Source organism: Xiphophorus couchianus, chromosome 17, assembly GCF_001444195.1.
Source record: "Xiphophorus couchianus chromosome 17, X_couchianus-1.0, whole genome shotgun sequence".
Taxonomy (NCBI): Eukaryota; Metazoa; Chordata; class Actinopteri; order Cyprinodontiformes; family Poeciliidae; genus Xiphophorus; species Xiphophorus couchianus.
In genome coordinates this window covers 14,771,940-14,784,829 of record NC_040244.1, presented here as the reverse complement: position 1 = coordinate 14,784,829, position 12,890 = coordinate 14,771,940, and the positions used below count along the sequence as shown (strand labels likewise).

At 38.0% G+C, this 12,890-nt stretch overlaps 1 protein-coding gene across 1 annotated transcript; it reads right to left on the bottom strand.

Moving 5' to 3' along the window:
• Positions 1–1,602: 1,602 nt before the first annotated feature.
• LOC114160747 (sodium-coupled neutral amino acid transporter 2-like) lies at positions 1,603–6,929 on the bottom strand. Its single transcript, XM_028043498.1, has 15 exons — positions 6,738–6,929; positions 6,564–6,645; positions 6,369–6,484; positions 5,734–5,807; positions 5,543–5,635; positions 5,195–5,270; positions 3,847–3,929; positions 3,678–3,736; positions 3,390–3,542; positions 3,217–3,296; positions 3,001–3,101; positions 2,254–2,378; positions 2,021–2,165; positions 1,829–1,926; positions 1,603–1,708 (listed from the first exon to the last, which is right to left on the bottom strand). Exons 1-15 carry the CDS (start codon positions 6,851–6,853, stop codon positions 1,607–1,609), a joined length of 1,503 nt encoding a protein of 500 aa, XP_027899299.1. The 5' UTR covers positions 6,854–6,929; the 3' UTR covers positions 1,603–1,606.
• Positions 6,930–12,890: the final 5,961 nt, after the last annotated feature.

Genomic DNA, 12,890 nt, shown 5'->3' with positions numbered 1-12,890 from the left:
GTAGCCCAATGAAAGGCCTGCAATCTGAGGACTGATTGTAATCAGTACTCTGATTGGATCCAAAGTCAGATGTCCAATCAGCAGTGAGTGTGTCTGGAGGTGTATGTGTAATATCTGTGTGTGTGTGTGTGTGTGTGTGTGTGTGTGTGTGTGTGTGTGTGTGTGTGTGTGTGTGTGTGTGTGTGTGTGTGTGTGTGTGTGTGTGTGTGTGTGTGTGTATGAGCTGTGCAAATTGTCTGGAAAATAAACTAGATGCTTCCTGCTGTGCTATGTCGATCAGAGGGTACCTGTTGTAATTGCAGCTCAGAGCCACAAGGTGGGGGTAGTGCTTCTGGATTTGTGGGAACTCTTAATGCTCATAAAATTTTTTTGTTTTGTAGAAAGAAAATGTGTTAAATTGTCTGAATGGAGACCAGATTGTTGGGCAGCGATAATAAAATTAGCAGAGGGGATTCCATATAACATGTTTAATTAGATCCTCATCATTTAAACTTAGATCTTTTCTCCTTAAAGGCTAAAGATCTAAATAAAGTTGATTTCACTTTATTTCTCTGCCTTGTATGTTGGGTTGGCTTCAATAAAAACATTCTTTAATAAATTAGCATAAGTGCAGTAAATGATCAAAAAGGTAATTAATAAGGAAGTTGTGTCATCTGAGACCAAGTCAAGATTGTTCCTATGGGAAAATGTTATTCTAAGCAATAAAAGTCCAATATATGTTCAAAGGTTTTGTGACGTGAACGTTGTATGCATGAATGTTTGTCAGCTTAGAAAAACATCAAACTGAGCAGTTTGCTCTGTGCTCAGTCTGTGATAAACCGACTTATACTTTCAACCAGGAGTTTACAATGATCCAATGACTTCCACAGATCTTTAAAAGTTTTATTTTTAGATGTTTGCATAAATTGACTTGTTGGACCAAGTTCTACGACTGTAGATAATTGAAATGAATTTGAACCACTTCAGTTCAAAATCAACTGAAGCCGTCTTGTAAAGTTCCTTGGCATGATGTCCCCTCATGAAGAAATCCAACTAGGAAAGGTTGAGATTGGAACTCCAGCTAAAATATTAAAACTTAGGATATGACTTGGTATTAAAGCACGTCTCTCTCATCTTTAGATCACCAAGCTACACTAATCCTCCTAACATTTGAAAATAGAGGCCAACATTATACACGATGAACACAGAGAATAGAGGTTCCAAAGGTAGTACGTCACTTTATTTACAAAATTGTAACGGCGTTTTGTAAAAGAAAAAAGATGACTATGGCATAAATCTAGAAAATCTAGTCGGGCCAGCTTTTCTGCAGCGGTGCTGCAGTACTTTATAAAAAAAAACATTAGATTTAAAGTTGCAGTAATTGTTTATTTACAGTCTTAAAAAATTGTAATTAAAATATATCCAGATGATAATGAGCACAAATAGTCTGATAAAAGTTTGTGACTTTACATGAGCTTAGGGGAAATATTAAATAGGTGTTGTTTAACTGAAAGCTGCCTTTTAGGACATAATCGATATCTTAGTGAAGTATAGCAACTAATAACTTTAAATTAAATTGAAAGAAAATAAACTTCAGTTCTTCTCCGCCAGCAGAAGAGCTGGAGCTTCAGTGACCTTGATCTTTCATAGAGTTCACGATCCAGTCGTAGATGATAAGAGTCATGCAGACAAACATGACAGCAAATCCTAATATCAGGAACATCAGAGCCTGGTGGAAGAAATCATTTCACAGTTAATTTGAAGTTGTTAGTTACACAATATTTTACATTGAGTTTACTAAAAAAAACAAAATATGATTGAAATTGTGAAATGTTTAGTAATGTCTTACCCCAATCTTCTGCATGGATTTCATTGACTCCTTCTTAACCAGTCTGAGATAGAAAGCTGAGGGCAGGATGAAGATCAGCATTGCAGCAGCAGAGGCACCTGGAATGAGGAAAAATTGAGCCGTTAATCATAAAAAGTCAATAACACATTGTTAGAAAGTTGATGATACATATTAACATGTGCAGTTATTTACCAATGAAGCCAAAAATATCTCTGATGCTGGAGACAAAGATGACCAGAATGTTGGTTCCTGCTAGCAGGCTCAGGGTGATAATAACGTGACGGATCCAGCTGAAGTCCTTTTTTGGGAAGAGCAGGTGGCCGACTGAGGTACGAATCTGTTCAGAACCAGACAACGATTAGCTCAATGGACTTCATAGTCTTCATGACTGACTGGATAATTAACAGTAGACCCTCAATACTTACAGGGAAGAGCACCACAGGAACCGTGAGTGTGACGGCGGCCAGCACAGCCAGACGAACAACCAGCAGGAGAATATCGTGCTTGTAGAACTTTGAGTAGGTGTGGAGCAGCTCAGGTCCCACGTGGACTGAATAGAAATATGACAGAGATCACTTTAGTAACTTGTTTATTATGACTAAGAACAGTTTGATTTAATGCCCACTCAGCTGCAATTATATATAATTAATAAACATTGACATGCTAACACATAAGACCAGGATGTGTAGTATACCTAACACAATACCCTCAATGTTTTCTACATAGAACATTTTATTTCTGTTTCATCCAGAGAAGGAAACAGTCATAGTGAACACAACTCTGCAACTTTACTACTGTTGACCACCAGTTATATATATATATAAAATCATCACCAACTCGATTTTTCTGTATACAATAAATACCATAAACCTGAATGTGTCTGTCGTGAAGTCAACCTACTGGACCTGAGACGAACAAAGGAAGGGTTACATATCTATCTGTTCATCACACTCCTTGCAGGATCCTCTTGTTAAATCCTGTTATTTTCCTTCTGTTTGTGGTTCTTGTCATTTTTTTTGTTCAGCTCGTCTTCATTAAATCTTCAAAATCTACTCAACGTCTCAATCTGCTGCATCTGTGTCCAACACCAACATGCATCTTGACAATATCTCAGTATCTCAATACTGCTAACACTCCACTACATTGTAGTTTTTAAATCTTGCCTAACTTACTGTTGAAGGTGAGGTATCCGAAGAGGGCAGCCAGCAGGTACATGATGAACATGGCCAGGAAGGACACGTTGGCCACATTCTGCATCTTTCGGCGTGACCGGCTGTTCAGGGAAGGAGAGTTTTATTTAGACACCAGACCAAACTTTAAAGAAATATAACATTGGTGTAGTTTAAACATTATAGGACTTTGAGTTAAATTCATGCAGCAGCACTTACTCTTTGAGCTCATCATACATGGGTAGGATAGTAGGGTGGCACACAAAGGCAAAAGTGAGGATGGGTATAGCATAGACAGTCTGGAGAGATGGAAAAATATAAAGGTTAGAAGTTATTCTTCGAGTATTATTGAAAATATTCAAATCTGTTTAATCTGTGAGAGATTGATTTACCTGTGAGTTGTAGACAAAGTATTTAGGCTTGCAAGTGTCATCATCTGTAGTGACATTGTCGCTGTGGGGGGTGCTGTTGAACATGTGCATGGTTTCATTTCCAGCGTCAAGAATAGGCAGAGGGCATGGAATCTGGAACTTCTTTATGATCACCTGCAGGAACATGTAGAAAAAATATATTTTTGGATGGTGCTATATTATTACAGTGCCTAAATAAACTAAACATTACAATGGGTTGTATCTAACTGTCAAAGGAGGAAGAAGGAAACAAGGTGGGATTGTACTCACCACAATCAGAAAAAACACCATGCAGAGTAGAGACAGACCACTGGTGTAACTAAGGTAACCTAAGGGAGACAGAAAAAATGTCACTGCCATTTTAAAGCTACCACTTCTACTTTTACTATTACTTAGGAACGACATTTTTATGACACACATGCACACACACACTCCTTACCCAAGTTCCTGAGCAGCGAGAGAGGCAGGATAACAATAATTGAGACCAGAATCACAAGGTAATCTCCATTGATGTACCATTCACTGAAACACACAAATACATCTTTAAATTGATAGAACAATATATGTTACACAATCTGTTGAGAAAATGTAATTAATTAGTTTGAACACTCAAAATGAGAATTTTTGCACTTGTCTTGACTTTTCAGCTTCAGAGGAGGTCGAGTCACTCTCTAGATTCAGACCTGCTCACCAATTTTTCACAAAAGGTCGTAAAACTCAACAGTGTGCTCAACCTAACCTCATGATAGAAAAGGAAGCCTAACCTACCTAAATTGACTGGCGCTCTGTATGGAATAAGAAAGCCATCCTTATTCATTAGTCATTTGACATTTTCTCCAAGATACACTGTTTTTAAATTTTTTAAATTTTATTTTCTTATGAGATTGTTGCTTTTTTGTTATTACATTAAATATAATTTCAAATCTTTGTGTATTTTTTTTCTCCAGGTATTTCTAAGCTACAGAAGATTAATTATTAGGGCCCACCAATATGAAAACTTGAGATGATGTTGATATCTGATATATTGCTGTTATTTCAGAATTTACCAATATTATAATTGAAGCAGACGACCAATGTAGCCCCGTAGTCACTTTAACTGTCACATGACCAAGCAGATACCACTTGCTTGGTCATGTAAGTGTTTACCACATATAAATATCTAGGCTGCTGAGATGACACATCACAGTAAAACTCCTGAATGACACCATCTTTTATCGTCAATGTTTCAGTTAATCCATTTCCTTTATAAAGCTGTGTCGGCTCATAGAGTCAGAAAGCCTGGGAGATAAACATTACAGTCGAATGCTTACATAGTACTGCATTCCCAATACTCTGGCTGAGTCCAGTTCATTCAACGTCTCAGACAACTGGATGAAATTGGACTCGTCTTGCTCATTATCATTGATGGAGGAGTTTGAATGTTCTTCTCTCTCCTCTTTGCTCCTGCTCTGCATCCAACAACACTTCATTTTCAACTATTGTGCTTTAGTTGGGTTCAAATTTGGTTATAAATAATGAATTTTCTGCCAGAAATAATGGAATTAAAATTTTTAAGAACATAAAATCTGAATATAATTAATAGAGCAATTCCAACATGCTGCCACGTTGAGCAGCACAATTATAGAATGTCACATAATTTGATTTTGTACTAGAAATTTCAGATCTAAAATAACAAAACTTATAAAAGTATTAAGTGGCAAATAGTGAAATGAACATGCAATTAATAAGAACCAATTCTGCTATTTCTTTATTAAGTTGTTATAATAACCAAATATTTAACTACTTACCCATCACTTGCTCCAGTAAAGGACTGAATAACAACAGAGAGTTCGTATTTAATAATGTAGAGGTAGCTTGACATGACTGCATAAAAGATAAAAAGGAAGAAAGAAAACAAAAGAAAATAAACACAGAAGTTAGCAACAGCCCTAGCATAAATTTATACATTTAGAGAAAAAAAGAGTCATTTCTGATATTTTTAGAGATACAAAAAAGTCACAGGACAGAAATTCTGCCTGTACTGCCAATTTGGACATAGAAAAGAAATGTTTCAGTTTATAAAATATGGTAGATGAATATAAGCATCATAACATTAGTTACAATGAAGCTGTTACACTTAAAGGTCAGTCCCTCACCTCCAATGTTCTGCATGGTGATGGAGCAGGAAGCAGCCAGTTTGCCTGGGATCCCAAAGGCCTTGTGACCCAATGACTCGTAAACAAGAGCACCTGGAAAAAGAGGAATAAATCGCAAAGAGTTTTAAATCTTGACATTTAAATGTGATACAAACATAAAACATTGCTAGAAAGTCAGAGCTGGTGCTCACCTGCTTCATTTGCTGTCTTTAGCAACAAGTGGACAGAATACAAGGAGAAAATGGCAACAGAAACCAGGAGAATCCTGTAAACACAAAAGAGAGAAAAGATCTTCAGTTGTAGATGACTTGTGTTTATCGGCAATAAATAAATAAAAACTATATGCTTGGTGATACAAGCTGTGCAATAGGCACAGCAATAACTAATAGGAATTCTGATATTTTTTTAAAAATCCAGGCTTCTGCTGACAGAAACCTTTTTAGTCACTAACAAAACATTTTCCCAAAAACATGATAAATTGAACAGCCACCAGGGGGCGTATTTGCAAAGCAACCTCCAATAACTTCTAGCAAAAAATGAACTTATGCTGGAGGTGCATGTGTTCTTGGAACACACACACACACACATTTTATTATAGATATTTTTCCCAGATGGTCTTTCACAGAATCTTAGACAAAGAGGTTCAGGTTTCCAGTAGCATCACATTAATTCAGATGTGAGTTTTTTCTTCTTTGTTTGCAAGTCAATATGAACAGAATAGTTGAAAGTTTCTTGCTGATCTTAGGAATATCATAGCCTGAGACCTGAAAACAACATTTGTCTGAATGCCGCTCAGCCAAATTAGGATGAAAAGACGAGTTCTTACACAAACAGGGCGATGCCGGTGTTGGCCATAGCGAAGGACAGACCCAGGATGCCGCTGCCCATGATGGCATTACACAGGTTCAAGACAAACATGCTGAATGAGGCCCTGCTGTGGTGCTGGAGAGGAGAAAACAGAATTTAAAAAAAAATAGCAGGAAAAAAAACTACATTGTGGAATAAATAAACCTGAACTTACATGTTCAGTTTCATATTTCTTCTTGCTTGGGTTATGATCAGAGAGGAAGTTTTGATTCTCTGAATCAGCATCTGGGTATTGCCTTTAATAGAAGAAAGAGATGTGTTAAATGAGCTGACATGTCAAACTTTTTCTTTGGTTTGTTTGTGAAGACGTGTTAAAGACGAGTCTCACCCATTGAGAGGATTCCTCTCGATAAAGTCAGAGTACGCAAAGTCGTTGCTGTTGGAGCTGCAGCTGTCGTCGTCTTGAGGAGCGTTCAGACATTTCATCTCAGTTGTAGAACCCATTCCATTGAAAAGGACTGACCCTTGGCAATGGAATCAAGAAAAACCTACTGTCCAGGTTTTTGTTACCGCTAGAAGAATCACCCTGGTATTGTGAAGAAACTGTCAAGGATACCAGAAAGAAAAATGATTACAGGTGGAATAAAAACAGGAACTAACCTGTTCAGTTTCTTTCCCTGAGATTGAGTTTTAGTTATGGAGGGAGTTTGGACTCTCTGCAACTAAATCAGAGTCTTGGTTTTCATAGAAAAGACAATTTTATGTTTATTTTGTTGACAGGATGTACAGTTTAGTTTTGTCAGCACAGGTTCAAACGACCCTCACACTTCCAGCAGTTTCTCACACTTAAAATAAGGCGACTGCTCTTTACTGTCATCCTAGTTGGGACTTTTGTGGTCTTTTTGAGTAGTCTGAAAATTTCATCTCAGTTTTAACATCAGACTGTTTTTCACTGGACAGTGAGACTTAACAATCTGAAATATTTAAAAATGATAAAAAATGTTCGTTGCGACAGACTGGCGACCGGTCTAGACTCTAGGGTGACCCTGCCTCTCGCCCGGAACGTTAGCTGGAGATAGGCACCAACACCTCGCGACCCCACTAGGGACAAGGGTGTAAGAAAATGGATGGATGGATGGATGGAAAATTTGTTTGTACACAAACAGTGCGATGCTGATCTGTAACAATAAGATGGCCCTCCAAGGAGCTTTGCTAGAAAACTCCTTCCCACTTGACGAAACATTCTGTTGCTGAGTAAAACATACAGAATGAGACGTGAGAAACGAAAACCTAAAGGTAACTGAAGTTTATGATGTTGCCGCTTACATATTCTGTGCCATGTTTCTCCTTGCTTGGTAGAAAAGAGAGTTAGTGTTTAAATGCTGCTATTATTGTCTCAATCAGTGTCTGGATATCACAATTTTAGTACCAGGCTTCTAGTTGATGGATATTTTACAGATAAAAAGCAAAAAAAGAAGGAAGTGGATCAATATTTTTATACTTTCAGTTTGATTATGTCCACTTGTCTGTTCACTCTGCCAAATGTGTATGTATAAACTCAGAATGGTTGAGATAGTCTTTTTCAGATTAAACTTTCAATATATGACCTCCAATCATCCATTATGTCAACTTATTAGCTGACAAATCCGTACAGAAGAATAACTATTTCCACCTTGGGAAGTTTTTTTTTTATGCTGTCAGTCAACATGAGGGACAACAAAAAAATCTATTGTGACGTCTGACTAGAGGACAGTCAAACATTTTTTTCTGTTGTTCATACTTTGATACGGACCACTGACTTGTCTGACCTGTTTTAAAAACCTGTTTCAAGCGAGTCAGAAAAGAACAACTGAAAGTCAAACCTTTAGAACTGATCCAAACACCTTTTTTACTTTCAAACTATACAGAACTATAAACATATTCAGTTTGATATTGCAGCAATAAACTGATTTATTTGTTGAAACAGGTGTCATAGTTTTGCTTATATAAGATCCGAAAACGCAGAGAAACAGCCTAGTAGTAATCATGACACTGTTCACTTCAGTAACAGTGGATGAAAGTCATTATGATTTGAGCCTCATAGCTTGTTCTTACTCCAGAAAGTGACCAGAGTTCAGGTTGTTTTCTAAAAATGAACACTTTCAGATGTTCGGCATGAACTTTAATTACCAACAGAACTTCTCACTGACATAGTAGCTGCCCTTCAGTAACATGACGATGATGCTCAACCAACAAAATGTTTGATGCAGATTAGAAATGGATTATGTGAAACTGTAAAAAGTTCTCAATTTATTCATTATCACAATAAAAACTAATATCAGTTGCATGAAGTCATATAATTTTTGATATGACTTATCACATTTTATTGGCTTTTTTTTTTTTTTTTACTGCATCTCAGAATTGCCAAAAACAGATTTACAATAAACTTGTAAAAGCTAATCCACTGGGTAGAATGGCAAAAAAACTGTATATTCATATAAGAGCCTCATACTATTAACAATAATATTTACTTATTATTATTATATCTAATAATTTTTACTTAATGCGTAAGTAAAAATTAAAGGTATGGTACAGTAAAACTGCTCTAAGAAGTAAATATTTATCAAAAAGTTACTAAAGTAATAGAGTAAATGTAGACTACTCACCTTTAGAGACGTGAACAAAGTGAAACTATTTAAAAGGGAGGAGACTTTACTCCTGGAGCAGGTGTTAGGACTTACCTTTATTTGCATCAGCTCTGATACTTGTAGGACAGAGTCACAGGAAGAGTGAGAGGCGGAGACTGGCACACAACGATGTGCTATTGGATAAAAAACAAAGGGGGAAAAAACAACCTAATAACAAAAAAACAGCAACAAGTTTACATTTCTTACACTCATTGTAAGAAATGTAAACTTCTTCATTTTTTCAAGTCAAGCAAAATTATTTAAAATCTGGAGCAAAACAATTATAGCTTTGGTTTTCAAATATGTCACCAGAACCATATGCAAGCCTAAGAGAATACTCAAAATCCGCAGTCAGTAAGTGGACAAACGTTTTGAAGCTGATTTTAGAAAACTTCATTCACTTCTCCAGATTATATACAAAGGACACTGAAAACAAAACAAATAGACAACTTTTTTTTTTTAGATGGACAATTGTCAAGATACATTTGGTAAATATTTGTTCTAAAAGTGGATGTGTTTTGAAGTCCACAGTTGGTGTTGATATATTTGAAATATAAATGTACGTATATCTTTTTTAACCCAGATTGGCTAGCACAAGTTAAAATGAAAAAAGTAATGGCTTTGAAAATAGCAGTTATCAAACCACTGATAAAAAAGAAGATCTGGACAAATCATTACTGCAGAACTACAGGCTGACCTCTGACCTCCCATTCATCAAAGTTATTGAAAAAACTGTGTTTAAATAATGAAATAGCTTCCTAATGATAACAAACCGCTTTGATTCCTTCCAGTCTGGTTTCTAATCTCACCACAACAAGGAGACTGGCCTCGTAAAAGTGTTCAATGATATCCATATAAATACGAACTGTGGGAGAACCACAGTGTTGGTTCTGTTGGACCTCAATTCAGATTACAACAAACAAATTTTGTTCTTAATATCAAGAAAATCAAGGTGATGACTTCATGGGTAATTTTCTGAAAACAAACAAAAAATGATAATAAATAACGTTCATGGCATACTTCCAACACGGTAACTCTGTCATATCAAGTGCAGCTTCCTTTTGGGGTAAATGAAGATCTATATTTAGACTTTTGGTGATCTGAAAATATTAGCTTTTATCTAAACCTTTTTCAACCTTAGACCCCATGCCAGCCAAACTATTACATTAGTTGTCACTACAGTTTTAGAAAGGATTAATCCATCCTTAGTGAACAGATGTAAATCAAGGCATTTTGGGGCACGTTGACACGTGGCATGAGGAAAGTGGAATTGAACCCACAACCTTTGGCTTGCAAGACAAGAACTCTCTCCACAGTCATCCATCTGCTTCTAACCCAGACAATCTGGATTATGGGCAATTCTGTTGATGTTAATGATAATGAAGGCAATGATAAATCTTCCACTAACACTACAGCTGTTTATGGAGTACCACAGGGTCTGGTACTTGGACCCATTTGGTAAATATACTTCCACTGTAGGAAACCAATTTGTTTGGTCCTGGTATTGAACAGCTGAACAGCAGCAAAATTTATGAAGTTTATTCTCAAAGGATTTATTGGCGGATCAGATTAAGAGGCCGTCTTCTTCTTTGAGACAAACCTTTAGAAGAGAATCATAGTAGCTAATCTCCACTTAACATATTACCTTCAAATATATTAGGTTACACAGTCCTACTTCCTATTGTTGTGCTGATAATGCTCAGTTATATTTATTCATACAGACTTGATGAATCCAATCAGTTTATACAGTTTTCAGCTGTTTAAGAGATAAAAGACCAGAATAGAACAAATGTCACGTTAAGATGCGAACATCAAAGCTAGACCAATACCAGGGTATTTGTCTCCAACTTTATAAAGCGGACAACATAGAAGACAGAGAGTGAAGGTTTCAGGTCATAGTTCATTTTATTGGGACATTATTTACACCATGTACATATTGTTTCATTGAAACAAGAGTGTAGCACTGACAGGCAGCATCCTTTCTGTGTTTGACCAAAGATTACGGTTTGCTGATTTGTGTCTGTCTTCAGGGGCTTAAAAAAATTTCAAAGTGGCTCCAGCCATGACCTTTCACCACTGAATCCATCCAGGACGAATATTCAGTGTTTCTAAAGAAATGAACAGATAACGCTCTGATGTTCTGAGCAAACTCTTCACAATATAACCTCATTTGGATTTTGAGCTCCATGAAATTGTTCAAACAAAAATCTTTAAAATCAAACAGATATATACACTGCTCAAAAAAATAAAGGGAACACTTAAACAACACAATATAACTCCAAGTAAATCAAACTTCTGTGAAATCAAACTGTCCACTTAGGAAGCAACACTGAATGGCAATCAATTTCACCTGCTGTTGTGCAAATGGAATAGACAACAGGTGGAAATTATTGGCAATTAGCAAGACACACTCAATAAAGGAGTGGTTCTGCAGTTGGGACCACAGACCACTTCTCAGTACCTATGCTGTCTGGCTGATGTTTTGGTCAGTTTTGAATGTTGGTGGTGCTTTCACACTCGTGGTAGCATGAGACGGACTCCACAACCCACACAAGTGGCTCAGGTAGTGCAGGTCATCCAGGATGGCACATCAATGCGAGCTGTGGCAAGAAGGTTTGCTGTGTCTGTCAGCGTAGTGTCCAGAGGCTGGAGGCGCTACCAGGAGACAGGCCAGTACACCAGGAGACGTGGAGGAGGCCGTAGGAGGGCAACAACCCAGCAGCAGGACCGCTACCTCCGCCTTTGTGCAAGAAGGAACAGGAGGAGCACTGCCAGAGCCCTGCAAAATGACCTCCAGCAGGCCACAAATGTGCATGTGTCTGCACAAACGGTTAGAAACCGACTCCATGAGGATGGTATGAGGGCCCGACATCCACAGATGGGGGTTGTGCTCACAGCCCAACACCGTGCAGGATGCTTGGCATTTGCCAGAGAACACCAGGATTGGCAAATTCGCCACTGGCGCCTTGTGCTCTTCACAGATGAAAGCAGGTTCACACTGAGCACATGTGACAGACGTGACAGAGTCTGGAGACGCCGTGGAGAGCAGTCTGCTGCCTGCAACATCCTTCAGCATGACCGGTTTGGCAGTGGGTCAGTAATGGTGTGGGGTGGCATTTCTTTGGAGGGCCGCACAGCCCTCCATGTGCTCACCAGAGGTAGCCTGACTGCCATTAGGTACCGAGATGAGATCCTCAGACCCCTTGTGAGACCATATGCTGGTGCGGTTGGCCCTGGGTTCCTCCTAATGCAGGACAATGCTAGACCTCATGTGGCTGGAGTGTGTCAGCAGTTCCTGCAAGATGAAGGCATTGAAGCTATGGACTGGCCAGCCCGTTCCCCAGACCTGAATCCGATTGAGCACATCTGGGACATCATGTCTCGCTCCATCCACCAACGTCACGTTGCACCACAGACTGTCCAGGAGTTGGCGGATGCTTTAGTCCAGGTCTGGGAGGAGATCCCTCTGGAGACCATCCGCCACCTCATCAGGAGCATGGCAGGCACGTGGAGGCCACACACAATACTGAGCCTCATTTTGACTTGTTTTAAGGACATTACATTAAAGTTGGATCAGTGTGTAGTGTTATTTCACTTTAATTTTGTGTGTGGCTCCAAATCCAGGCCTCCATTGGTTAATAAATTTGATTTCCATTGATGATTTTTGTGTGATTTTGTTGTCAGCACATTCAACTTTGTACAGAACAAAGTATTCAATGAGAATATTTCTTTCATTCAGATCTAGGATGTGTTATTTGAGTGTTCCCTTTATTTTTTTGAGCAGTGTATATATACATTCACATACATATGTACATATAGCATCGTATAAATATATTAAAATAGTTTAAATTACATTTCTTTAACGGCCTTCCATA